Source organism: Takifugu flavidus, chromosome 15, assembly GCF_003711565.1.
Source record: "Takifugu flavidus isolate HTHZ2018 chromosome 15, ASM371156v2, whole genome shotgun sequence".
Lineage (NCBI taxonomy): Eukaryota > Metazoa > Chordata > Actinopteri > Tetraodontiformes > Tetraodontidae > Takifugu > Takifugu flavidus.
This window is the reverse complement of record NC_079534.1, coordinates 13,206,635-13,234,342: the sequence shown is the minus strand read 5'-3', so window position 1 is coordinate 13,234,342 and position 27,708 is coordinate 13,206,635. Positions and strand designations below refer to the sequence as shown.

The following is a 27,708-nucleotide window of genomic DNA, read 5'->3' as shown; positions in this document are numbered from 1 at the left end:
TCATGTGCCTGAAATGTCAGCCTTAGATGCAGATATATACATTTTGTGTTGGCTACATTTTCTGAAATCTTACATCGCTGCTTCCTTTACAACACTGGATGCAAATGTAAATGTTAAAAAAAAAAATCTCTGTCTCGTTTTTTAAATCAATATCAGTAATATATTTAAGTGCCAATTGAATGTTTGAAAGAAGGACACAACACAATGAATATATAGAGATTTGCACACTGGTATTGTTGCTATGTTGCTGTTATCAGAGGCCTGATTTCCTTGTTCAGTGGAGGCAAATACGTTCTCAGCCTGATGTTTTACGCAGCTTAAAGATTTCCCTCAGACTATACGTCCTGCTTCGCCGACAGCTGACCCCATTCTCAAGGACCAGAGCAATTTTGTATCTTGTCTGCAAACTGAAGGGAAGACTGAAAAGCACTTTGTTCCTATCTCTTGTGAATGTGAGGGCACTTGACATTAAAACGTCACCAGAACAGTGCACGCAATAATGGCCCCAGCATCCGATTTCTGCCAGCATCATAAAAACACAAACTGTTTCTGTATGAAAGGCTAGTTTAGTGGCCACAGCTTTTATCGGCAGCTTTGAATGTCACCATTTGCCAATAATGTGGTCCCTTTGTTGGTTTTATCTCTCCTGCTGTAGAAACAGCGGTCATGCGTCTCATGCTAGCTGCTCAGAAAGTATTATCTGTCAGGTTTTTCAGCCTCTAGTTCCCATCTAATATGCCGTTTTGTTACCCAGTGAACTCAGATGGGCTCTTGGTTATTAAGGTACAATTTCAAAATGGTTGTTTTGCATGCAGCACTGCATTGCACATTTCCAGAGCCCTGTTAGACTGGCTACATATTTAGCTGTCGTGTTTATCTCCAGAGCCACAGAACAAATGGGAGCTACTCTTTGCTCCTTCATTTTCATGTGCAATGCTTTGCAGTGTCCCTGTGTTCCCTTTTACTTTTGGTTGCTTTAAGTATAAAGTGTCTCCAAACAGCAGTTTTCTTCATGACCCAAGACGGCTCAGAGAGGCCCATTTTATCTGTGCATTATTTCAAAAGTGTGCTATTAAATTGCAATCAGAGGGGATGACGGGCAGCTGTGAGCTGGAGAAGCAACGGCTGCAAAAGAGCTATTTGTGAATGAGAGGCCGCGAGAGCTTCTGTCTGAGAGCATAAAACTAATCAGCGCTATGATTGGCTTTAGAAAAGCCAGTTCTGGATTTGGAATATATGATATCTGTAGTATCTCTAACATGCTTAAAATTGACCCATGGCCTGTTGTTGGTTAGAAAACATAGGTTCATAATTACATGACAGAAAAGTGTCTTGCTAGGATTCCATCCACACTTTTGGACTTCCTAGATTTTCCCCTTGGATTCCACATGCATGTTCTGGCAGAAGGTGACTCCAGTCGTACTCAGGATTGAGAAACTGCTTCCTCGGCCAGGAGGATAATGTGACTCTTCCCTCCAATCTCGCAGAGCAACTTCCTGCCAAGAGTCAGCAGTTCCACCTGCTGTAAATCAAAAAGGTCTGAGTTTTCTTTTATGTTAATGCAGCATCATTCGGTGGCTTTCACAACCAGTGCTTTTAAACAAATGCAAATGATGCCGGGGCTGAACACAGATCCAGACATTTGCAGTGCACGGGCTAAGACTGACCTTTTTAAATGGAAGAGTTGGCAGTCACCAGTCATCAAATTTATATCTTCAATCTTTCAGATGTAAACTTTGACATTCAGAACCCTTATGTTTATCTCATTGATCCCCCCCCCCCCCCCCAAATATCAGCCACCAACACATCAAGAGCCAATTCCCTGGTCTCCATCTCGCCTACCATTTTAAATCTTTTTATAAGGGGATGTGCATTCGGTGAATATGAATCGTATGTGATATTTAAACAGTCATAATATTTCCAAAATCAAACAGCCATCGCCCCGAGCAGGTTTGTTTCCCCAGCATGCAAAATGCAGCATGCTATTGTGTTGTTTGACTCATGGCATGAATTCTGTGAGCATTTCTCATATTCTTTTCTCCCCTTGCACTAACACTCAAGGCCACAACTGTCAACACCCTAAATCTATCAATTAATCTCAAATGTAAGGCTGTGTAGCATTTTTTTTCACGCAGCGTAGGAAGGTAATTATATATTTTCCCGGTGACATAACAGCATGTCTATATATAATAGAAGGATTATGCTGCTTTTGTGTGGTGCGGTACAGTGTGAGGTTACTGGCAGATGCCTTGTGGAGGCAAAAAAATGACTAAAGGATATGAGGTGCGAGTATTTACCACATCTTTCATATTTAGGCCCACAGTATGTGGATATATACTATGTCTGCAGGTATATGCATGTTTTCATTACAGCGGTGAACATTGTCTTCCAAATATGACATTAATGTGTTCCCACGGATACTGTCGAGCCTCAGTATCACAACAGATGTGTGCGGCGACTGCTGATATTTCCAGATCAAAATATATGTGATGTTAAACAAATGAGTGGATGGAGCCAGAGAAATGTCATTCCACTTGTTACAGGATATTAAAATAGTGCATCAGCCAATCTGTCATCACTCCTCCGGGTACACACACGCTTATGAGACGTTCAAAACCTTTGAATTAAAAGAGCACATCTGCAGACAAGCTAACTGCTACCGACACACTAAAGAGAACCTGAAGGACAAGCCAACCTGTTGAAGTCGCGCGTAAATGTGAGCTTTGCTTTGGTCGACCGTGGCACGATTTCAGGAACTCTCAGGCCAAGTTTCAGTTAGTTAATAGTGAATCTGTCAATGATTGCAAAACAACCTGGCAGCAATTAATGGCTGTTATTTGTCCAAACAAATGTGTTCTCATGTGTAATGAGGGTTTATTGCCATCAATTGTGTCATGACTGAAAGTCTATAGTGTGACCTTTAATATTTTTAATAATCCAGTCCAAACTGGGCTGTTGGTGAAGCACTTGGACGGCTCTCCTGAGAACAATGCTGTCTGATCTCTCATTCAGCAAATGAAATAGATCTCAATTATTTATACAACACGTGTTGATTAAAGATTAGCGGTTGCTACACTTCTTTGCAACTGATCATTGTGTTCTTGATGCAACCGAAACAAACCCGAAGCCAAATAATGGCAGAGGTTAAAGTTGTTTTGTCTTTTTTTTTTTTCTTTTTTCTGTTTTTGGTTAGTTGGGAAAGTGGTGAGAAAGCTGCCTTTCCAGCCCAGGACTATTTGCAAGCCCACCAAATCACCCTGCCATTTAAAACGGGAGGAAAAGATTGCCTGGGTAAATGCTCCGATGGGACGTTGACCTTCTCTTTGTCTGTCAGGGAGGAACAAAAGGAGCCACAGCTGGCACATTTGCAGCATGAATTATGTAAACTCTGGAACTTCAGGCCATGTTGGAAACCAAAACGAAGGACATGAGTGCCAAATGTACGAGCTGCTTCTGAGCACCACAATGTTGCTCTTTTAATGAGAAGGTTGTAATGTGCTTTTAAAGCTTGATACCTCAAAATTCAACCAGTCCAGGAATTTATCCCACCAACACATCACTGCTTTGAAAACAGGAAATGTTTAAATCTGTTTATTCGCTCGGGCCAATACCAGTCTGAGCGATCTTTTAATAATGGCGGGATTTTTTTCAGTATCGATCACAAAGCACAGCAGCATTTTTGCAAAAGTGACCATAAATGACGCTGTGTTGCATATACAGTTAAAGCACAGCTCGACCTGCGTGGGTTCGATGAGTCAGAGGGAGCGTCTCACTGCCTCTGTGCACTCTCGCGGTCCTTGACCAGCGCTGGACAGCCATCAAGATGAGGAGGCCATTGGTCCTTTGCTCTGCTGTGGTGCACAAACATCCGTGCACAAGTGCTCCCCTTTCATCCCCTGACAGTCCGAGCGGGTCTAGAACATATGGAATTACCTGGGCTGCATAATGTCGCTGCCTTTCCGCATGACCATGCACGTGTGCACTGTGCACAGCTGGACTGTAAATCACACTGGTGCCTTTTATGTGTTTTATGATCCGCGATGCCATCGAGAGTTTTAGGTGAGGTCGCGTCACCCAGTTGCTGAAATAGCTGCCTCTTCGATGTCATCCTGACCTGGTGTCTGCTTATGTCTGCAGAGCGTCTAAAGATGCTTGGAGGTAATGACCCGTTTCTGTTGGAAGACTACAGCCTGTTACAATTCAGGCATTTAGACTGTGCTAATGGCCTTATTTTAATCAGGATGATAAGGATAATCTCAATTTAATTTCCGAATACTTTCTAATCAGGCGACACGTGCATCCGACCACCTCACTTAGACGCACATGAAATTAGATCTGATCATAAAGAGCTTAATTTTCTACATTCAATGCAGTGTGTTGACAGAAGCTAATGCTCCCTTTAAGAAAAGGTAAAGGAGACGATGAGAAGATGACTTAATGTAGGTCGATGTCTGATTGTTGAGGTGATGCTGCGAGTTGTTTAGAATTCAGGAGAGGCAGCCACCTCTTCCCTTCATTCCATCAAATAATCATTTACCATTCGGATCTCCTTTTACCCCAGTTTCATTTTCCATCAAATGAATTTTCCTGATGTTTGTGCAGCAGTCCTGAGAGGTTCCCTTAGAAGTCCACGGTTGAGAAACTGGTTGAAGGAATCACAGTTGCCCTTCATAACCTTTCTTTTTGTTAAAAAAGGGACCATTTGACCCGCAGAGTCCCAAGCAGCGCTCCACAGTAAACCAGTCACTCACTCACTGTACAAGCACGTTATAATACCTCCATGCAGCTGGGCTCAGCTCTAACTGCTTTGAAGATTAATTTTGGCTTTATATGAAAACTCGGTTTTGTGAGTCAACCTTATTAGAATTCCTCAGTCTGTGCACAGTGTGGTTAAGTTTTTCTTCATTCTTTCAGGGTTGAGGCGATGGGGTCAGTTGTGAGGAAGGAGGTCAGGCTGAAATTGAGCGGAAAGTGCTGTAACAACCTCGACTCCTGCTGCCTCTCACGGGAAAGTCGGGGAGGTTAAAAGCTGCACTAAAAACATGGGACGTTTAGGTTCCAAACATTATGAAGCCTGATGAAAAGGTGGAACACATTGTTTTGGTAAATACTCCAGCGGCGGTTCATCAGTCGGATGAATCCAAGATAACTTGGCACTGATTACTGTTGAAACTCTTCCATATTAGAAAAAACAAATTAAAAGTTGCTTATCTGACATCAGTCTGCAGATGATAAAGTCGATCGCCCTGTGCCTGAGCCTGCCTGAGCTCTATCTTAAGGGGGGGGGGGGGGGGGGGGGTAGATTAAAATCGTGTTTTATGCATTCAGGTGTGTTATAGACAAGCCTCGCCAGTTTCACACAATAAGTGCAGCTGTATGATCCCACAAAGACGACCTGAATAGGATGAATATTTCTCCTGATCCACGTTGACCATTTCAGCTGTGAGGCTTTGATAGTGATCATTTAGTGCAATGCATTTTAAAAAGGGTGAATGTGACACATTTTAAATATTACTCAGATTTCTTTAATAGATGTCAGAATGATGATGTTTCCTTAGATAGTCACGCCTGACATTTTAACGATATGCCGAATTGTGGCTGTAATTTAATGTTAACTTGATTCTTTTTTGTCTTAAAAATGGTTCTAAACCACTTTAAAAGAGGGAAAAATGACTGCATGTATCCGTTCCACTTCTATTACACACAAATAACTTGTGACTGAAAACAAATATTCTGGGATAGCTGAATTAGTATAAGAAACATTCTTCATTCAATTAAAAAAAAAAGATGATTGTGCTAAACTGCATGTGTAAATGCATATTTTTATGATTCTGGTTCATACAATAACATTTGTTTCAGATGCCTGTCAGAAGGTTAATTATTTTATATTTGGTGACGGAAAGCAGGGAAGCGGAAAGAGAGAATTGATCTCGGTCACAGTGGGTCATCTTTAGCCTGTTTGGACCTTTGTACGGTGCTAAAAAGGTCAAGCTCGGCTGTGCGCACAACACAACGTCCACACCTCTGAACGTATGTGTGGAGCTACAGACAGAATCACATTCCCATGCATGCACTTACCCACCCACCCACTCAATGCTACACAGACACACAAATACGTGATGAGCCTCCCACGCGCGTATGTGTGTAGCATATAAATCATATCACACTTACACACACACACGTCAACATTCCATAATAGATAATGTGTTTAATAAAATCAATATTAAATGATTTGAGGGAAACCTGAACCAGAAAATAATGCATTTATCATGTAACTGGAAGGTTAGTTGCTTTTTTTCTTTTCCTTACAAGTTAGGATCTCTTATTTTGTTACTGTAGACATGAACCCACATTCAGAAGAAAGGAAAGATTAATTCTGTTTGCTGCGTCGGTGTCCAGCTGTATTTGCTGCAGGGATGATTCTGCGTGGCACGTTGGTCTGTGCACCACGTGAGAAAACTGTTGAATCTCCCTGAATATTGTGCCATTAAATGCATCATGTTTTTCTGCTCAATAACAGAATCTGTTGTTGTCTGGGGCACACATGTTTGCTGTATATCTGTTTCCTGCACCACGTGCACTGATGGTAAGAACAGTAATGGCATCTGTTACATAAACTTGTCGAACGAACGTCTAGCAGGAGAATTAATGTTACTTATTGCTTCGACTGTGCTCGACCCCATCTGAACTAGTTACAGAGCACGTGTTCACATGTTTCCACGATTTTATTTTGGACCTTTAAACTCTAAATCCTCCGTTTACAAGCTGAAGGAGAACGTTGATCCCACGTAAAGAAATACATCGCTTTAAGCTACATGTAGCTTCCACTTTTCTAGACAGAAATCCTGACGTATGATGTATCTTCTGTATCGTGTAAGCCAAATACAAAACAGCCCGTATTAACTTTGCATTATGACAGAGTGAAGTCAGTGGACCGGTAGGGAGCAGAAGATGAAAACGTCCTTCCAACTCTCGCACAGCTGTCACGTCGCAACCAACAGCTGCCAGGGGAAACATCCTGATCTCCACAGGCTCAAACAGTTGTTCCACAAATGTGTACATCTTTTCCTCCGAAAAGCAAAACTGATACTGTAGCACTATTATGTATTTAGCATCCTCAAGTAAAGCTAAATTTTTAAAGTGTTTTCTTTATTGGCTTTGTTGGCACTTTTTGTGTTATTGGCGTTTTTCATCGATGATCTCAAAAACCTCCGCTGTTTTTCTTTCCTAGGAGACCATTTTATTCCCGTTAGATTGGGTCGGGTTTCCTTCCCATAAGATTATAAACCCATGAGACATTTGTTGCATTTTGATTTTGCAGCTTCCGTGGGCCTGCATCACGGTCTTCACTCTTCGATACAGCTGTATGTTTTTAGAAATTTGAACCTATTTTATGAAAATATTTAGGTCAAGAAATGGCGGACTGACGCTATCTTGTATCTCAGGCTCCACCGTTGTAGTGCAATAGATAGAACATGGAGGAAATAATAATGTGAGCTGCACTGAGGCCTGGAGGTAGACGCATAAACAGTATACGGTGTAGCCCTAGAATAGCAATGCCAAACATGCATTTTAGAGAGATGGCATGACTACACGCAAGCCGCATTGTCAACAGCCTGCCTCGCCGCATTATCTGTTGTTTGGCCGCAGCAACACCCACCCAGTGTCCACTCATTTATGCTGTCTAGTCAAATGGAGCAGAGAGCTTCTCTGCATGCAATTACTCAGGCGGTTCCCCAAAGATAGGCTCACAAAATGTGTAACAAATGTGAACGTCATTACATAGCAGTAGAAAACATGATGTAAAGGCAGGAGGCGGCATGACCTGGGAATAAATCACCACGTTCTAAACGATCCCAGTGTCAGATCATGATTCAAATGCCACTCATCACACTGATTATACCATCAAACTCTTCACTGGCAGACATCAAACGTCATAGAACATAGTTGTAGAGTTTCCATTAGTGCATTTGAGAATAGAATAACAGCATCTAATTAAGAATCTGGGAAATGTCCCCTGTGACCCTGATTGGGAATAAGGGATGTTTAAATGAAAATAGAGGCATTTAATTAAGAAATGCAATTTATGGATAATAATAAAACTCCGGGTTCTTACTCCACGTAAATAGAAATTCCTCAACTTAAACTCTGTGCAAGCTAAAGAAAGCCTCGACATGATAAACTGTTTACTGAAAGCAAACAGTGGCTCCACATTTTATAGCCAGTCACACCAGTCCTTGGTTTAAGGAGAATAGATCTGGCTGCAGTTGTGGAGGAAAATACAAGTTTCCACTCCAGAGATTTATGAATTTATAGCCTTGGTTTTGCAGTGCAAAAGTCATATATTATAGCTGACAATGTAAAGGAATACTAAAGTTTTTGAGTCTATATAGAGAAACATTCTAGCAGCTCTAGAGGAGGATTACATCACTTTTTCTTGTGCTGTTCTGTAGGAATCTGTCTTTAATTTCCGACATGTAGCCTTAAAAGTCTGGATGTCACAGTCTGGACGCTGTTTAGGTAGTTTTGCACTCCTCTGAGGTGCAGACATGTTTTCACTGACACTATTTTAATTCTGTCACTCCATTAAACTCAGGAAAAGGATAAACATTCCCAATCCAAAGGAAGAATATTTGCAGCTGCTGCAACACTGCCGATATTTTAGCTCTCGCAGGCGGTCCACCCCCGTTTATCCACATTTCCGTCGGTCCTTGTCTGTATCGGGTCAATCACAGGCGGTTATCTAATATGACACTGGTTTAATATAAAACAACACAGACGACTGCAGGGCTGAGGCCGTGCACCAGGGAGCAGATACAGGAAGAACAGCAGGAAGGGGACAGAGTTAATTACAATTGTTGTAGCAGTGAGAGTCTGAGTATTGCTTTATTATCCCTTTATATGCTGCCACTAATGCACCTCTACTCTTCCTGGTGCACACATTGTTCAATGTGATAAATATTGAATCACAAAACATGTAAGCATATAAAACTGAGCTGGTGATCTTTATTTCTTTTAAATCAGTTTTACAGCCATTTGGTGAAGCAGGAATTTGGTGGTTTTAGGCTTTATTGGCTGATTCTGTTCTTTAATTTAAAGGCAGTTACATAATTGACAAAAAAAAAAAAATCTGCCTCGATTTCACGCAGCATTTTACTTCGAGTAAGACGTTAACAAATACAAAACACAAACGCTTTCCGGAGCGAGAAGCAATTTCACTGCAAATGTCCTTGGGAGGAAAACCAAGCCTATAAAATGATCTTGGACTGTTTATTGAATCTTGTGGCTGCACGGGGCAGATGAACTTCAGGTTCTGATGAATCTACTTGCTGAGTATAAAGGTGTGAGGAGCCCATTAATGAAAAGAGGCATGTTTAATTTCTGTTTCTGCAGGATCCGTGCAGGTAATCTGATGAATGCTTCCCAGTGCCATTAATTATTTATTGCCCCACTCATCTGCATTGTTAATCAGAATAATAATTCATCAGGATGACTTTATCGACCTGATCTTCAGACTCCTCTTTGCTCTTTATCACTCAGGAATTCACACCAGCCTTCCTCCCCCTCCTCTTTAAGTCACAAGTCTAACGTATTTATTCACTCCATTTAATTAGAGTGAACGGTGAAAATGTGGCTCTGGGTTTGTTGAAGTGTCCAGCACCTGAAGAAGCATTTGTATAAACGCTGCCGTTTAAACAGCAGTCTGGATGGGAGTCATTCCAGCAAGCATCAATATTTCTCCCTCCAGCAGTGGCATGATCTTTGGCTGTGAGCCCTCCTCCACAGCTGGTTGCCTGTTGCTAATGCGATGCGGCAATGTGTTATGTTGCGAATAAAACCAGGATGTTTATGGCTTTGGTGTAATAGTTTTGAGGAAAGGCTGTGCCACGAACATCTTTCTTTACAGTGGTGTTGCAGCGGGGGCCCGTAGGTCTTGGCGCTGGTGTCCAAGGTCATCTTGGTTGTAAAACGGGTGTCGGCATTGGGCGACGTAAGCTTTATTTCAAAAGAAAACTAAAATAACGGAGAAACAATTAAAGAGTCCTTTTTTAAAGGAGCCAGAATCGTATGTAAAGTAATCAAATAGCCCTGATATGTTAGCAAACATAACGATCAAGGAATCATGTTCATTTCAAATGCTTCTATCTCTGACAGCAGTAGTCCAGCTGTAATATTCTAGATTAAAAAACATAGTGTCAGCCCGTCAATGGTGTTGTTTAAGGGGGTGGAGGGGTACTACCCCCCTCTACAGTGTTTACTGTATCACCTTCAATACGTCGTTACCTGTACTTGCAGCCCCGGGATAAAGATGGCGCTCTCGGCTGCACTCTGAGGCTTTTATTTTGTCTGCCTCTGTCAAAGTGAGCAGCTCCTGCTGGTACCGTGAACAATATCAATCCATATTCGTAGAGAATGCTAATGATCATCTTCATTTGCATGTGGAGACCGGTATTTGCGCATCAGCCTCATTACCCTGGAAAGTGCATTGAGTCATCCTCCTCCTCGCTTGTATTTTCCCCCTCTGCATAATTACCAGAAACACCTGATCAACAGACTGCTGCTATTGCCGCGGTGCATATGGGGATGATTCAGCACTCAGCAGGGCAGGAAATACGCACGTAACCTCCGAACTGTCTTACGAAAGAATCCGGAGAACTTTCTATTCACCTGTATGTGTCCATTTTGTTGAGAGGTCATTTGTCTCTGGGCTAATGGCGTTGTTATTGTGCTGAGACGTCCCAGTTAGATGATAAATCCTCCTCCAACCTGCTTTTCAGTTTTATCTGCAGTCTGACACAAACCAAGAGTTGTTTTCGTGCTAACCAGGCTGTGATTTATGAAATAACGAAACACCTGCCCATGCTAACATACAAACAGAATTACCCTGCTGGCTTAGCCTCCAACATCCCATCAATTTAGAAATAAGCCATATTAACCTTAAACGGATAGAAATAATGATGATGAAGGATTTGCTCATGACAACTTTGCGTCAGCATAAATTTTTCAAGTTATTACATTAAAATAATAAATTTAGTTTAGTGACTCTGAGCCAGACCAGAAAGTTCTTTTACTTTAAATCTGCAACCCAACTTTCCAGGAACCTCAACCCGCTTTCTTTTCTTTTACAAAAAGTAGCTTAGCACCCCCCCACACACTATGATTGTTAATTTTTAACATTTAATTACACCAGACTTGATTAAACCTGTGCTCAATACAAGAGAACAAATGAATGCTCCGCATTAGGTGGTATCAGGAAGTGTGGCACCATTCTGTGCAGAACCTTCAATCATGACGGCTGAGAGACTCTGCTAGAAAAGAGCCTCATAATTAGGATGAGCTCAAAAACAATTTTCCCCGTTGCTGCTGAAGCGATGACGCCAGTGAAGTTTAAACGTCTTCCGTAATATATTCTGAACATACATAAGAATGCAAAATGTGTTCGGTTTGTGTCTGTTTGATGCAAAATCCAAATGACTGATTGGGGCAGCACAGATAAAGAGACAAACCCACTCCAGCAGATGGAGAGACCGCAGGTTTAATGAGTTAGTCCACCCTGAGAAGAGGAGGAACTCGCTTACACAAAGCCGCTTCAGCAGAACTCTGAGTCGGTTACCCGGGCAACCAACCTGCTCACTACCAGGTTTGCTGACTATAACTCTGAGTTTGTCCTGTTCTTAAGCTGAAGCTGCAGATGGGAGGTAGTCTCAGATTTGGTGAGTTTAATAAAATCAGTATGAGTATTAATACGTGCTGTTTCAGCCTCAGATACCTGGCAGACCACAACCTGTGAAAGACCTCGGACTCCTCTGGTTCCTCTGTGGTTCTCTCCTGACCCCGGCTGTTTAACCTCCTGACTGATGGAGGGATTTGGTTGGCAGATGTGCAGTTGGTTTCACATGAATTATCTCTCATGTTTTCCTGTCCATGCGATCACTTTTTTGCCAACAAACTTGCCTGGGTAGCATCGCAGCAGTACCTTAGCAACAGTGCTTTCTGTTGATCCTCATTCTCGTAGCAACAGTGACACGGCAACATAATGGTGTCCCATTGGTCAGGGAGACAAGGCCACAGTTAGAACTGCCCTGCTTCATTATCGTAAAAAGCGTCCACCATGAATTTTCCAAAATACACAACAAAGTTATCAGAAATGTTTCACCATACAAGCTGCCGCCGCAGTATTGCTTTTGGGTTTTTTTTGTGGTCATTAATATTCTGGGCTCCATTGAGGAGAAGTAGGAGGATCGAGGCTTGGTTCTACCCGTTGCCATGGTAAATCATGTTGTCTGGGTTCCATTGATAAGGCTTTTTAGATACTCATGCTTGAGCTTCACATTTTGACTCAGTTGAATGAACTCACACTCCACACTTGTTATGGAACTGCAATCTGAGTTTGACACGTTGGAGTTGGACTAGCTAGAGTTCAGGACGCGACCCGGTTGGTCAAACCTGCCTTCTGCAACGGGCCCGTCAATTATCCAAGAAACTATAGTCTAATATGACAAAAGCCAGAGCAGCAGGGTGATGCTGGACACTTTCCTGAAAGAGGTTCTGGCACAGAAGGGAAGAAAAACAGGGTTCATATATGCAAAAAAAAAAAAAAAAGACTGGGGACATTTACACACGTAAGTAACGTGAGGGTCATTAAGGTCAAGAGGGGACGAGACAAAATACAGGAGAAACAAGCAAACAATAGAAATAAACATAAACAGCAGACTGATCCCAATACTGACTGTCAGGCAGCATTCAAATAAACTTTGCTGTTGTAATACTTGTATTTCGCAGAAAGAAATAAGCAGCGGCGTCTGAATTAGCATTTATTTTAATGAATAAGCTGCGCTAATTAGATGAAGAGCAGTTTGATCTCAAATTATTCTGTTTGTTTCTCCTTGAACAAGCATTTACCTAATTTAGAAGCCAAAACGTAACTGGGATCTGTAGTTTTAATGAGACCATCCTAAGGGTTGAACTGTTCCTCTGGGGAAAAAGCCTTGCTCAGACGTTGCTCCCAGTATTTGACCTCAGAAGGCTCCCCAAGAATGACAACTCTAAAGGCGCAGCGTGAAATTGTGCAATTTTGCTGGTCGCACGGCGCCTCAAAATTACCCCCCCCCCCCCCCCCCCATTGTGATGGTGTACATAAAGGCTGGTTGTAATTTTGCTGTGCATTGAGTGAATTTAAAAAGAACATCGTGTCACATTACCGAGAGGGTCTATATCCGGGGTGGCCAACCAGTCAGAGCCTAAGAGCCACATTTTTTACTGTGTTACCGCAAAGAGCCACATCACACACATGGGCACACATGAACATCCCCTCATCCCTTCCTCACACACAGACCTCTGCTTAGCCAGATTTATTGTAAATGTCACACACCAACATGATAAAGACAGAACTTCTACAGACCACGGGCCAGTCATTCTCAACAATCAGAATTGTGTGAACATTGTCTCACACACACAAACTCTCAATTCAACTAAGTCCACAAACAAAAATATAATAATTAAAATATCTTTTTTTCTCTTACTATGCATGTTGCTTAGTGGGACTTCTGGCATTCCTTGCTTTGAACAATCCTCTTCAAATCTGGCTTGTATTCAGTTGTTGCTAGGCAGTCAGAACAGATCGATGCTTTGATTTCACGTGTTTTAGGGTAGAAAACACAGACTCGCAGACGTATGTTGACCCAAATATTGACAGTGTCTTAAGCGCAGCCTGTTTGACATTGGGTTATTTTTCCATTGGCACACTTTTCCAGAACTCAATGGCCCCTTCCCTTAAAGCAGGTTTCAGTTGGTCCTCCTCACAAAGATCGATCATCTCCAACTCAGCTGCAGCCTCATCTGTGACTAGCGGGGCTTTTCAACAGTGCGTCTCCACATTAAAAGGGTCAACGAGGAATGCGATCTGTGGCCTTTTCAGTTGTAGATCACGGAACCGAGTCACAAAGCTTTTGTGCATTTTTTTCCTGCCATTTTGAAGGTGAACTTGACACTAATTGTGTACTCAAAAGATCTTGTCCCTACTGAGAAACTTTGCGGTATTTTCATCTAACGCTCATGCGCTTTTAGCGAAAGTACCGTATTGAACTCAAGCGAAGCGAACACGCACATTAAAAAAACACAAACCCAAACTTCGATATGAACGTTAGAGCCGCGTGAAACCAGGCAAAGAGCCGCATGCGGCTCGGGAGCCGCGGGTTGGCCAGGCCTGGTCCATATGATGGTGATCCTTCTGTACAACATAATGTGTCTTTACCTGTGAAAATATAATAATCAAATGTGCAGTGACGAAACATCGTGACCACTGACGGGTGAAGTGAATAATGCCGATAATCTCTTCACGTCCCCTGGGAAATATTAGGTAACAATTGAACAGTTTGTCCTCAATGTTAATGTGTTGTGAGCTGAAAACAACGGGCACAGCTCAGGATTTGAGTGAGTTTGACATGAGCAAAGCCGTGATAAATAGATGGGTCAGAACATCTCCCGAACTGCAGTTCTTCCAACAGAAGAGCTAGCGTGGCTGAATTTGCTGTCGCTGATCTGATAAACGACGTCAGCGCGTCTCGATTTGTTGCGTACGGGGCTGCGGACCCATTCGTGCTGACTGGTGTAGTTGCTCTTTTAAACCGTGACCATGAGGAATTATTATTCTAGTGACACTTTCTGATCTGAGAAAGCACAATCGGGATGTGGCGCCCATACGTTCTGATCTGCTGGTTGAATGGAAAAGGCTCATCCTGTTAAGTACACAGAAGTAAGCTAATGAGGCTGCCGAGTCACAGACAGTCGTAGAGATGATAATTACAGGGATAACAAAGGAGATGTTAATGACAAAGATGTAAAGAAATGACTGTTAGTGTAAAGAATTGTCACCTGGCAGATGAATAACACAGACCCAATCACCGAGTACCCTTATGCTTCGTGTGTTTTGCATTAATTGTCTTCAGGCGGTGAGTTAAGAAATGCTCTTCATCATCTATGATGACGACAATCACATGCCACAACCGCGTATGAATATGTTTCTAATAAATTAATCATCTCTTTTCATGTATAGCCCCTGGGGTCTGTACATTAACATGCACACTATTAACTATTACAATTCTGCCGTACATCTTTTTTAACTCGGGGACATTTATTTGTCACCGTTAGTGTGTAGATCTAATTTCACAGGCACAAACCCTCACAATTTCCATTTCTGGAGAAAATGATTTAGAAATGGCCTCGGTAAATCTTCTCCACAGACTCCTGCGCGACGCTGCTTTACATCACCAGCCTGCCAATCGATGTGTTTCTAAAAATAGCCTGTTCAGTGTTATTACTGAGTCGTTACACTGATAACAGGACAACCAAGCTAAATCAAAACAAAGGCCTCCTGATCATTAGCTGAGCATTTCCATCAGAAGGAGGTTTGGAAGCTGTACGATGGTGTGAATATCAGGGACTTTAAATTTTGTCCTCGGTGTCCAGCAGCAATTACGGCCCAGACGGGTTTTCGATAGAATCAGACCTTTGCCTCGGCCTCTTGACTATATTGTTTCCTTTTCATTGATTTGAGAGGAGAAACACAGTCTATGTGGGCTTGAGGTTTCAGAAAAAGGTTCACCACGAAAGATATAAGCAGAAGGATGATTTGATCCGCTATTTTTTTGGTAGCCTTGACATTTCAGGCCCCTGTGGCGTCATAACGGAACATTATGAGGGCCACAGGTCGGGTAAATCCACACCGTGGACATCCAATTTAGTCAGGAAGCAAACCTATTCTTGTGATATAAGAGCTGGAATGTTGTGACCGTCTGTCTTTACCGTAAGCAAGTCTGAGTTTTATATCCTGCTTGCATAAATGAATTTATTGAATATAGTGATGCAGCAGTAAATGAGACCCTTGTCTGACACTGTTTGTCCACACGCATTACTGTTGTGTGTGTGTGTGTGTGTGTGTGTGTGTGTGTGTGTGTGTGGGAGGAGCAGCAGTGGATGACGAAGTCTAGAATATTCAGTGCTTGATTCATGCTCACTTTGTTTCCTGCGTATTTCCAGAAGCACACACAGAAGTTTAGTTTATTTAACCTAAAGCTTATATTCGTTCACAGCATGTTGCAACTCATGAATAATTCCCGCCCCCCACACACCGGCTGTGATAGCTACAACAGCAGCTTGATGGATGAAGATGTGCCTCTTTGTGCTGCATCTATTTGATTCCCAACACCCCCCACCCACCCCCCAAAGCTACGAGCAGGAGCCCTCCCCAGCTAATGATCCTTCACAAATTAAAACGCTGCAGCCCTGAAACCAGCCGCCACATAACATCCATCAAAACGTGCCCATCACGCTGCAGTCCGCATTGGAAGGGAGTTAAAACTGCGTAACTGTGCTCACCTCTTCATCACAGTCGTACACAAAAAGGGCTTCAGACCTTCTAATGGCGTATTGATCACTGCCTGGGAAAAACAACCTGGGTATTATACAAACTGATATTTATTTTGAACAGGCCAGTATGAACCAGTGAAAATAAATTTGGTTTAATCATAACGTGTTCAAAAGCACAAGTGAAAGAACAAGGCACAGGGTTGTCTCCCACCAATATGCCCCAGGAACATTTATTAGGGCTCCTCAGACCTGCTTGCCTTCATGCATGCTATTGGTCATGGGGGCTTGAGAGTAATAAATGGAACGTCAAGTCATCTGCCACTGCAGTGTACCGGTAGGTCTCAGAGGCAACCAGACCCTATGTAACCTGTCACACTGTTGAACTCAAATTAAATTGAAATGGTCAGATGTCAGCGGTAAACAACCACGATTGTAAATACCTAAAGGAACACACTGGTTTATGTGCTGGTTATCCCGAGCACCATGACAATATATAAACATGACTCGCCAATTGTTTTCTAATGATAATTTACGCAATATTGTGAATATATTGTATTTTGCGCCTTGCATGAGATGGCTGAAGTTTGAGCCATAAGGCTGCTGAAAGGAGCAGATGTGGACTCGGACAAATAAACAGCTGGACTCTTCAAATCAATCTCAAATCAAATCAATCATTATTTATATATCGTCTTTTACAATCAAAATTGTTTCAAGGCGCTTTCCGGGAGAGGGGGGAGGACAGGGAGATGATAGAATGAAGCGGAAAGGAGAGGCACAGAGCACAGAAACACATACAAAAATACACTATTTATGCAAGCTGCCGGCCGTGTGGGTCAGTGGGGCCGGAGGTCATCACGTAGCTCCGAAGGCGGCGATACCTGTAAATGAATAGGGGGGGGATGGGCAGAAAAACTACACAAGAATCAGCATAACTAGTCTACTTGATGGAGAGGAGAGGAGAGGAGAGGAGAGGAAACCATGACCCAGTGGAGTGACAGAGGCCTGTCAGGTGATCATGTTTCTGGACCCGGCAGCCTTGGCCTATAGCAGCACAGCTAAGATGTGACCTAATGATTAGACGACCCCCTAAGTATGATAATTTGTCTGTCTATGATAGTAACTGGAACTACAGAATTAGTGATAATAAGCTTTTTCAAAGAGGAAGGTTTTAAGTCTTAAAAGTAGGGATGGAGTCAGCCTCCCATACCTGGACAGGGAGCTGGTTCCATAGCAGGGGGGCCTGATAGCTAAATGCTCGACCCCCCATTCTGCTCCTAGAGACTCTAGGAACCACAAGTAGACCAGCATTCTGAGAGCGGAGCAGGGCTTAGATTATAATGATTGATCCCTGGGGAAACACACGGTGGTCCTGGGATCAGCACAGAGATCACTTCCTTAAACTTAGCTACAGCATTATCTGAGAGACATCTGCTATAGTAAGACTGAGCTCTGAGCATAGAAGAATCCTTAATCATAAATGTAAAAGTGATCAATGAATGGTCTGACAGGAGGGGGTTCTGAGGGAACACTGACACATGTTCTACCTCAACACCATAAGTCAGGACTAGATCTAAGGTGTGGTTGAAGCTATGAGTTGGTTGGTTTATCTGCTGGAGGAAACCAACTGACTCCAGTAATGAAATGAAGCCATTTCTAAAGCTGCCATTGACAACATCTACAATCTGGTGGTTTACTTTGAGTTTTATTGTTTCTAAATCATAGATCCAAACATAGAACATAAACAATGATTATACTTTAAAATAAAACTGAAGACAGGATGTGACGCTGTGGAAGTCAGGATGTAGAGGAGGAGGAGGAGGGGGGGGGGGCTTTGGGAGCTCCGGAATTGTTCTTTCCTTCATCTTTTCCAGAACCTCATCCTTTTGCAGATCCATCTCCAGAAGCTTTTCTTCTTCTTTTTCTTTAAAACTTGAAGCTGCAGAAAAGAGAGATTGTGTTTTAGATTTCACTGAACATCATCTGAAATCTTCTGGAAGAGGAACAAAGGCGAAAGCATCTCACCTCAAGTTGGAGGATCGCTTCAGAGAGCCTCTGGAGATCTTCTTTGGTCCTCTCCTGCTCCTCTTGCCTCAACCGTTGGCTCTCCAGGACCTTCTGCTCCAGCTCTTCCCTCATCTGGACCCATTTTTGAGATGTCGTCTCCCACCGCTGACAAACATCAGCCAGCATCTTGTTATGGGTCTCCTCTTGAGTCAACAGCTGCTGCTTCATTGACTCCTCTTTTTCAAAGATCTTTTCATGATATTTGTGTTGCTCTTCCTCAAGAAGTTTCTTGAACTTGTCGTCTTGTCGAAAGAGCTGCTGCCTCAAGGCCTCTTCCTCTTCATCAAACCTTTGTTTCTCCTCCTCCAGCTTCCTCTCAAACTCCTCCTCATTCACAAGGAGCTTCTGATTGAAGCCTTCCTCCTGCTCCATCAGCTTTCTCTTGTGTCGCTCCTCTTTCTCCTGCTGCTGACTGTGGAGGGTTTCCTCCAGAGAAGCACATTTGAGGTTGCTCTCCTTCAGAGCAGCTTGTGTGTTGTTCAGCTGGGTCAGGGTCTCCATATGGGCCACAGTCCTCATGTGTCGCCTCTCCACTGCCCTGCTGAGCTGCTCCTCCTTCTCTGCCAGGGCTTCTCTGAGGTGCTGGACCCTCTCTTCCTCCAAGTCTCCATTGATGATTCCAGTGGTTCTTGTTCTGCCTTCAGCTGCTGGGTTCCTCGCTGTGCCATCGATGCGTCTGCTGGTCACCAGTGTGGTACAAGAGTGTTGAGCTCCTCAGGCGTGTGCTGAAAGAGATAGAGCTGAAGTGTTTGATACAAAGGAGATCAAAGACTAAAAGGCCAACTTAAGATCAAAGAGAAAAATGCCAACTGACCCAAGTAATAAAATTAAGTCATTTCTAAAGCTGTCATTTACAACGTGTACATGGATATTCACGTCTCCAATGATAATGACTTTATCTGATCTAAGGACCAATTGAGATATGAAGTCAGAGAACTCAGACAGGAACTCTGAATGTGGCCCAGCAGGGGGCCGATATACAACTACAAACAAAAGTGGCTTTTCTGTCCTCCAGTTCAGATGGGTGATGCCAAGAGTCAGGCTTTCAAATGAACTGGAGCCATGTTTTGGTCTAGGCTTAATTAATAACTTGCAGTGATAGATTGCTGCCACTCCCCCTCCTCGACCAGTAACACGAGGAATATGATAATTAAGATGGGTCGGAGGAGTAGATTCATTTAAGCTCACATCCTCCTCCTCCTGAAGCCAGGTCTCAGTAAGACAGAATAAATCAATGTGATGATCCGCTATCAGGTCGTGCACTAACAGGGATTTACACAAAAGAGATCTAATATTTAACAGTCCACACTTAATTGTGATATTAGTTTCCCCAACTTGTGCTTTGGTATTCATTTTAATAAGATTATGGTGATTGACCGCTCCCCTGCTCTGTGCTTGGTGAACTTTTAACCGTGGAACAGAGACTACCTCTATAGTGTTAAATATGTTATTGTTGGTGGATGAGGGTTCTATGGAAGCAGCAGAGAGGTGTGTAGGACTACAACTCTGCATCCTGGTCTGGACCCTGGATTGTCAGGTCACTTTGGGTCTAATAAAATTAGCCAAATTACTAGAAATGAGAGAGGCACCATCCCGGGTGGGATGGACACCGTCTCTCCTAATCAGACCAGGTTTTCCCCAAAAAGTGCTCCAATTGTCTACAAAGGCCACCTGGTTTTCGGGGCACCACCGTGACAGCCAGCGACGGAGCGACGACATGCGGCTAAACATCTCATCACTGGCCAGATTGGGGAGGGGACCAGAGAATGCTCCGGAGTCCCACATCGTTTATGCGTAGCTGCAAACCGACTCTGTTAATTTTCGTGACCTCCGACTGACGAAGCCGGGTGTCGTTGGCTCCGACGTGAATAATAACTTTACCAAATTTACGTTTACTACGATTGGCTTCTATGTCGCCCGCTCTGGCCCCCGGAATGCACTTACCTATGGTCGCTGGAGTCCTGCGCACCGTCACCCAGCCGCCCTGGCTGCTGCCGGGGGGCCGCTAGCTGTAGCTACGCTAGGCGGCTCCGCAGCGGCTAGCTTCTCCTGGCTACCTGACGCAACTCCGAGCTGCGGAACCGCGTCTCAATCTCACTAAGTCTCGCCTCCATAGCCGTAAATAAACTCCACTTTCTGCACCTATTCCCTTTACTAAAGGAGGCAGAGCAGTAACTAAACATTTCACACGCTGAACAGACAAAGACACCGGGTGAAACAGACGGTGAGGCCATGCTAACGCTGATAATCGGCAGAGCCCTGTATTTGTTTAATATGGGTTATTTCTCACTGTTATCAGGTGACTAGAATGTCCCAAGTGTTCAATTTTAAGTAGAGTGAATACAACACACAGTGCAACCAAGGAACGATTGCGAAGACAGGAAGTGACACAATACGTTACCGATGGCTTCTACATGCTTCATGCTATCGGAGTCACAGTCGTTCTGAGAGATCAGAGATTTGTGTTGTCAACATACTTGCGGTGGTGCTAGCCGCTGCACCACCACATGTGGCGATACTGTAAGCTGAACACCTTGTGATGAATTTACACTCGAATTGCAGCATCAGAAGGAAAATGTCTCAGTTCTTATCCATGTCTAAATAAACATTGCCACCTGCTGCCCGCCTTTATCAATTGAGTGAGGGTCCAAAACCGAGTCTGCAGTGCATCAGCCGTCATATCCAGACACATTACTGAAGTGATGGGAGGAATGGCAGACAGAGAGACCGCAGATCCATTGGGTGTTGTTTTTTGGAGATACCATAGCTCAAATATCCATTAGTGTTAAAATACCTTGCTCTCTGATGGAGGAGAGAAGAGGGGGTGTTGTGGAAGACTGCAGCACCCACAGGGTAAAATTGTTAGCAGGGACTGTGTCCTGGTAGCAAGTGTTTGGGGCTGAACTGTGCAGACGTGGAACAGATCGCTCAGAGGCACACAGGAGAGCTTGTTAAGAAAATGATAATGGAACTCCCCACTTCACTGTTTGCTGAAGGGCTCGGATGAAAAAGAACAAAAAAGAGCTCTAAGAATAGACAAGCACCCAACAGTGCAACAGCCTCCCCTCCCAAAAGACAATCAAATGGCCCTCTGGCAAAAGGTAACGTCTTCTTACTCAACACAAAACATCTGCATATACCTGAAAGGAAAAGTCTTCCCACTTTTCATACAGAAGCTTTGTGGAAAACCTCAATAACTGGCAGAAGTAACACCAAGAAATGATCACCTAGTGTTGCTCATCTCTCCCAAATTCCCTCTGCGCAGTTCCATTTCTCCAAAGTATTTAGAAACTACTGATTTGATGTGCATTATGAGATGGTTGGCACGTCTAAAGCCTCACTTTTATCTTGCTTGGTTAATCACCAGTAATATTGAGTTAAACCCAGCAGGATGAGGCCAGGGTCTATGCAGCATGTTCCTGTGGAGTAATGTCATGGCTTGTAGCTGAGTGAGTGTTTACTTGACCAATTTAATTGAATTGCTCACACTCTGTACACAGCCATCAGCCGCAGGAGATAGCCTGATTAGTGAAGCCAAGCCTGCAGCATGTCTCATGTTCTAGACAATCAGGTGTAAAAGTGAATGATTCTTGCAATCCATTTAACTTTAATGTCTTGGATGATTCTCTCGCGGTATTAATTATCCATGTTGTCAGTCAGATGTACAGAAAGAAGGTAATTGGTTTTGGTTCCCAAGTTCTTCCACATCACTGTCACAGAGTAACTCGATGGAATAAGAAAGTTTTCACTGTTTTTGGAAGGAAAATGCATTTTTAAAAAACATAAGGAGACTTTAGTATGAAGGATTAAACTGAAATGATCTGCCGTGGGCGGATGCCCAAATTACTTTTTCAATTCATAGTATTGTCAGACATGTTTATCCTGCACCAGGTGTTCTCTCAAACAAAGACTGGGGCCCTTTTTATTTATTTGCGGACTGCTGATGATGGCTTTGACATCCTCTCCTCCTCCACCCCCTTCCTGTCTCTCCTGCCCGGCAGACACTTCTGAATTACTTTTCGCCAGAGATGCATTAACATTGTCCTAATCTTCCCGCAGCTCCGTCGTCGTATTAATATTGTCGGTGCTCACGGATGTCATTAGCTCTGTAGACTAATGTCTGGTCTCTGTCACCAATAAATCATCGGAATATGGCCGTGTCCCAGCGTTGTTTAGCCTCTACTTCAGAAACTGCAGCCATTATACCCTGATTTCCAAGCTAGTTTTAATTCCAAACCTCCTACTGTTTACTGATATAACGGCTATTTCACTGCTTGTTGGAATCATAACTGATTGTTCATTGTGCTTTCATTGTCAGCTGATCCATGCTTGTTCCCTGCTGATCGTCACATTCAATTAATTAGGCTCAGACAATGGCTGTGGATCACTGGAAAAGCTCTAGATTGGGTTTCTTCTTGTCTCTCAAATAGGACTTGGCTGATAACTGATAACAGAGGCTCTGCATGTTTCTGTTGATAGTATTGTGTCTGTGTTTAGCAGCTCGTAAACGTGTTCTAACCTGTGGAGATCTCAAGGTCGTGGCGATGTCAGGTCATCAGTCGATGCGGATGAGTCACCGGTGCAGACATATACAGTAAATAACATAAAAATACAGCATGTATTCAACAGAATGAGATAGGAATTAACATAAATAAAATAGCAAATGACAAGAAATGATTAATTGTAATTATTAGAACAGCAAAAGGCAGAAACACAAAGTGCTTTTTGATTGAAACTATATTGATACAAAGTAAAGAGAACAAATGTGGCCAATCAAAATAGCAGTCAATTACAAGAATGATTTGCCTCGGCGCAGATTGGAAGCTTAAACTTGAATGCCTGGATGAATGTCAACATTAATTTCCTCCCTCTTGTTGCCAAATGACAAATGCCTCCATCTTTTGCAGCTCGGTAATGAAAATGTAGCTGCGCAAAGTTAATTTACTCTTGAAACATTGTGCCGTTGTACAGAAGAAGCAATGGCGACATCAGAAGCCAAATACCAGGGGAAAGGAAGAGTGACAGCCTGCCTGAACCAGTGTATGAAACTGAGGGTCCAGCCTGCCCAGGTGTCAGCCTTCCCTCTGATACGCTTCCTGCTGATCCCCCTGAGGGGAAAGGCAGCAGACAAGACCACGCTGTGCTGCAGTGCTGTCGCATTTCTTCCTGTTGTACCACCGCCTACTCCTGTTATACTTCCAAGATAGCTTTCAGGCACCCATCAAAACATTCAGGCCCCCTCCTGATGTACATTCATTCCGCTGGGGCGATTTATAGCTGCTATAATTAATGACCACGGGAGCGGTTCGGAAACGAGTTTGTGTTCGAGCCTAATATCCTGACGTACAGTGAACGAGCAGAGGGAGTAATGTGTTATTGACAAAACCTGTCCACTGGCTGCTTTGACTTGTTTTTGCTAATCCAGTTAGCTGACTGTGTGCAGGAGTGCAGACAAGCAGAGGCCATTTTACTAGAGCTGCTTAAACACTGCAGGTCTGTTTAATCATACTGGCGTTCCTCAACATCTGATATTGACGAAAGGGATCAAGATACTTAGCTCTGATGATCAGTGATTAAAGAGCTAATCGAGACTATCAATCAACGGAAGCTGCACAGCTACTTTGCCTATTTGTCTTTTCTTACCATTTGAATTTATTGTGATCATTTAATACCAAAGTGTCTTTCAGCATAATCTCCACTGGGTTAACATGTTTGACAGAGGCAACAGCATAAATTGTATCTTTTTTTTTTTTTTTAACTGTCTCTGCATTCTTCTCCTTTTTCCTGAAGTCGTTCCTTCCCCCCTTAAGTTTCTCTTATCACAACTATCAAATTAAAAAAAAAAAATCTGATCTGTGTTCATATTGTCCTGTTTTAGCCTTCATCTCAGTGTTTCTTTACCAGCCATTGGCCAGAATCCACCTCTGTCCTTGGCTGCGACGCGGCTCTTATTTCTCTAACCTTGGATAATGTGCAATCTTTCGTCAATGCCGTCAAACCAACGTGCAGCTTCTCAACCCTGATTTACTTCCCAGGATTATTAAGTCAAACAAGTTTGAGAGCTTCTGTGTGTTTTGATTAGTCACCATGCGTCTGGTCTTATTGTTATAAACCAATGTGACATGATGGTAAATCTCTGAGTTTAATTTCTCTGTTAGATATTGGAGACAGCTGAACGAGTGATACAGTCATGACACACAACATCCTTTCTGGGGGAGGAGTTTTAACCACACACCTGTGGAATAAACCTGATGTTTCTCAAGAGTTCTTCAAATGAAGGTTCATCAGGTGAATCTTAATGACCTTTCACTTCAGATATGTTGCACCGCTTTGTTAAACAGACAGTGACAAATTACCCCTTTTATTCCCCTTTAACTGGGCTTGCTAATCGACGTCTCTCATGGGCCACAAAGCTCTTTTTTAAAAACTTGTTAAATGCACAAAGATTGGAGTTGTTTTTGGCTTTTATTTGCCAAATCTGGCAGAGATATCAACTCCAGCCTGATGAATAACTAACTGTAGTATCAAACTAAAAGTCAAGGGAGTCTATTGTGAATATATTCAGCATTTAGCTGTTGCCTTCACCTTTGGTTAAGATAAATGTTTGAAACCAATTGTCCCATGTGTTGTGTAAATTAAATAAGATGATTTAAAGGCGAGGGAAGCTTGAAGGGAATTGAATTTAATATCATCATTTCATCATAGCTTTAACAGTCTGGAGTGTTTTGTAGTGAATCCCACCATCCTCATCTGTCCAAACATTTTAATGAGTTTGTGTCCTCGCGTGTCGTTATCTCGGTAACGCTCATTGATGTCGGTTTGTTTTTCCGAGCAGCATTTCCAGTGTCAGCACTGTCCAGTCTGCTTCTGACTTTTCTGTTTCATGTTGGAAAGATTACAAAAAAAAAATCTATACGTGTGAAAAGGAGAAATAGTTTGTAGAGAGATAAAGCAAAGTGAGTGTTTGTGCAGGACTTCCTGGCTTCAGGACACATTTCTGAGCCTGATTGTTGGTCTTCCCGTGTCAAAGGTCAAACCATTTCTGCAGTACACAGCATTATGTGGACACCAGTGGAAGTAAATCACATGTGCGGGAGGGACAGTTTTAGCTTCTTTACTCAGTGTTAAAAAGTCTCTTAATAATGTGGAGAACACAGTTGATGAGGAGAAACAGGGTCTGAAGAGAACATATCGGTAATCTTGACACGTGTGAATGCAGACTTGATACTGCAGAGTCAAAAAAAAAGAAGTCTCTTCAAGCAAGCACCATCCAGGATGGAATTGATTTTTGATTCCTCAGGGCAGAGCATTAACCAGTACGCCAAACTTAAAGCATCTGGATAAAGGCTTCTATCTATTGATTGAATAGTGGCTTGCACTTTGGAGCGAATGCACCAATTAATCACCGAAATGTGCTCTGACCACTTTCCCATTTACTGTACTGTACAGTGAGATGGAAGAAGTTTGCGTTTGAGAGGAAAAGGTGCTCCCGGCGGTAAACTTTGTTTAACATCAGGTTTAACATTATTAAGTAGTGACCTGTAAAAGGTGCCAAAGTCCTGGTTGAGTACAAAAATAGTTTATTTTCTAGTATAAATGCTATTATTATATTATAAATCCTATTTAATATAAATGTTATTATGTAAAATCAAGCTGAAGGGAGTCTGGCAATTTCTATTGTGAATATATTCAGCATTTTGATGTTGCCTTGACCTTAGTTAACCAATTTTTCCATGTGTTAATTAAGACAATGCTGCGAGTTCATTGCTGGTTTTATTGAACCTATTCAACTTGTGCAGCATTACTGCTCATGTTGGCAACTTTACAGGCACATTTTGTGTGTGTGTGCACAACAACCGCTGTCTTTTCAAGATAAAGATGTGACAGTACTTTAATTAGTGTTTGAATTTATATTATGTTGAACAACAGTTCTGCCGTGTTTAACTGTGTCTCCTGATACCTGGGTGAAATATTTGTTTCTTTACGCTCTTCCATGTTTGGTCATGCTTCTTGTTCTACAGCCTGAGGTCAGAAGATCAAGTTACCATAACAACACCCTACATGCAGACAGACCTACACACGCTGTCAGAGCAACCCCCAGTCCTACAACACAACCAATATTTTCATTGATCGCATCCTGTGGGACAAACAAGTGCAATACACCGCTCTGAATGCTGTTAGAATTGTTAGTGTTCTGGTGGTTAAACATCCCAAACATGTTTTTGTTCATTACAGTGAAACTGCGAAAACAGAAGTTCCATCTTATAGGTTGCATCAGGAGAACATTAAAAGAGGAAGTTCATGAAGCTGTCTTGGTGCATTTGGGTTGGTCTTGATGATTGTTATGCTACCTTTACCTTCTTTAGCATTTGTGACTAAATCAGTGATACATTGTTTTCAGGTTAATATTGGAATCTCTGGACTCACAGTAGTTTTTGTCTGAGGTGGATCAAATGAGTAAAATTGAACTGGATCCTGAAAATCAAGTTATTACCAACACTGAGCATAAGTTAAGAAGGGACAACAATTAAAGTGGCTATTTCATAATTTAGATAAACCTCCTGTTTCTTTTTTGCCTGTCCAATTTGCAATATAAACACCTGAACATGCTTGAAAATTCTGATGGAAATATGTTATAATTTATCATTCAGTACTCGCAGCAGCAGCAGCGGTAGCTCTCCTCGTACCGCTGGGCAAAAGAAATTCAGACTGGACAAAATGCTTCTCAGGATGCAGTGAAACAACCAGAAGTCTGCCTTCTCCTAAACACAGCTGGAATGAATGTATGTAGTAGAATTCATCAATAAAACGAAAACACGATATGGATTCTGCAGGAAAATAGAGGATGTGTGTTTGGGATCAGAGATGCTTGTACTGGCGAGAAATCATTGTGTTTTTAAGGAATGAAATGGATTTTTTTTTTCAGAGAGGAAGGGACAGATTGTGGTCTTAGAGCTTGACATTATCTCAGACAGGTGACCTTGTTTGGTCATCCTACATCAGTGGAGCCTCTCTGAGACTAAGGCCAATAACATTAGAGTGATGTACAAAGACCACAGCAACAGACAGAATGTCCACCCTTAAATTAATGCGCCAAGAGACAAGTTTTGTCGTCTGTCGGCATCTAAAAGTATTATCGGTGAAGCTCTGATGTATTCCTCCACTGCAGGAGCCCTGATCCTTTTCCTGTCAAATGAAACGAGATCTTAAATATCCAATGTTTGCTCTCAGATCTCACTGGCGATTGGGTGATTGAACCATCACTTGCTGCTTCCC

The 27,708-nt window shown here is 42.6% G+C and overlaps 2 protein-coding genes across 7 annotated transcripts in view; one reads left to right on the top strand and one right to left on the bottom strand.

Annotated features, from left to right (window-relative positions):
• LOC130538561 (trichohyalin-like) overlaps nt 1–20,958 on the bottom strand; it is a 121,946-nt gene extending 100,988 nt beyond the window's left edge. Inside the window, exons 1-2 of one of the 3 annotated variants that reach the window (XM_057056280.1) lie at nt 20,834–20,958; nt 18,391–19,157 (exon numbers count right to left, since the gene is read on the bottom strand). In XM_057056280.1, coding sequence (XP_056912260.1) covers nt 18,391–18,951 — 561 coding nt within the window. In that variant the 5' untranslated portion in view covers nt 18,952–19,157; nt 20,834–20,958. The other 2 variants (XM_057056279.1, XM_057056278.1) reach the window with 2 other exon arrangements.
• asic1c (acid-sensing (proton-gated) ion channel 1c) overlaps nt 1–27,708 on the top strand; it is a 63,346-nt gene that overhangs the window by 14,446 nt on the left and 21,192 nt on the right. The gene's annotated exons all lie outside the window — the stretch shown is intronic.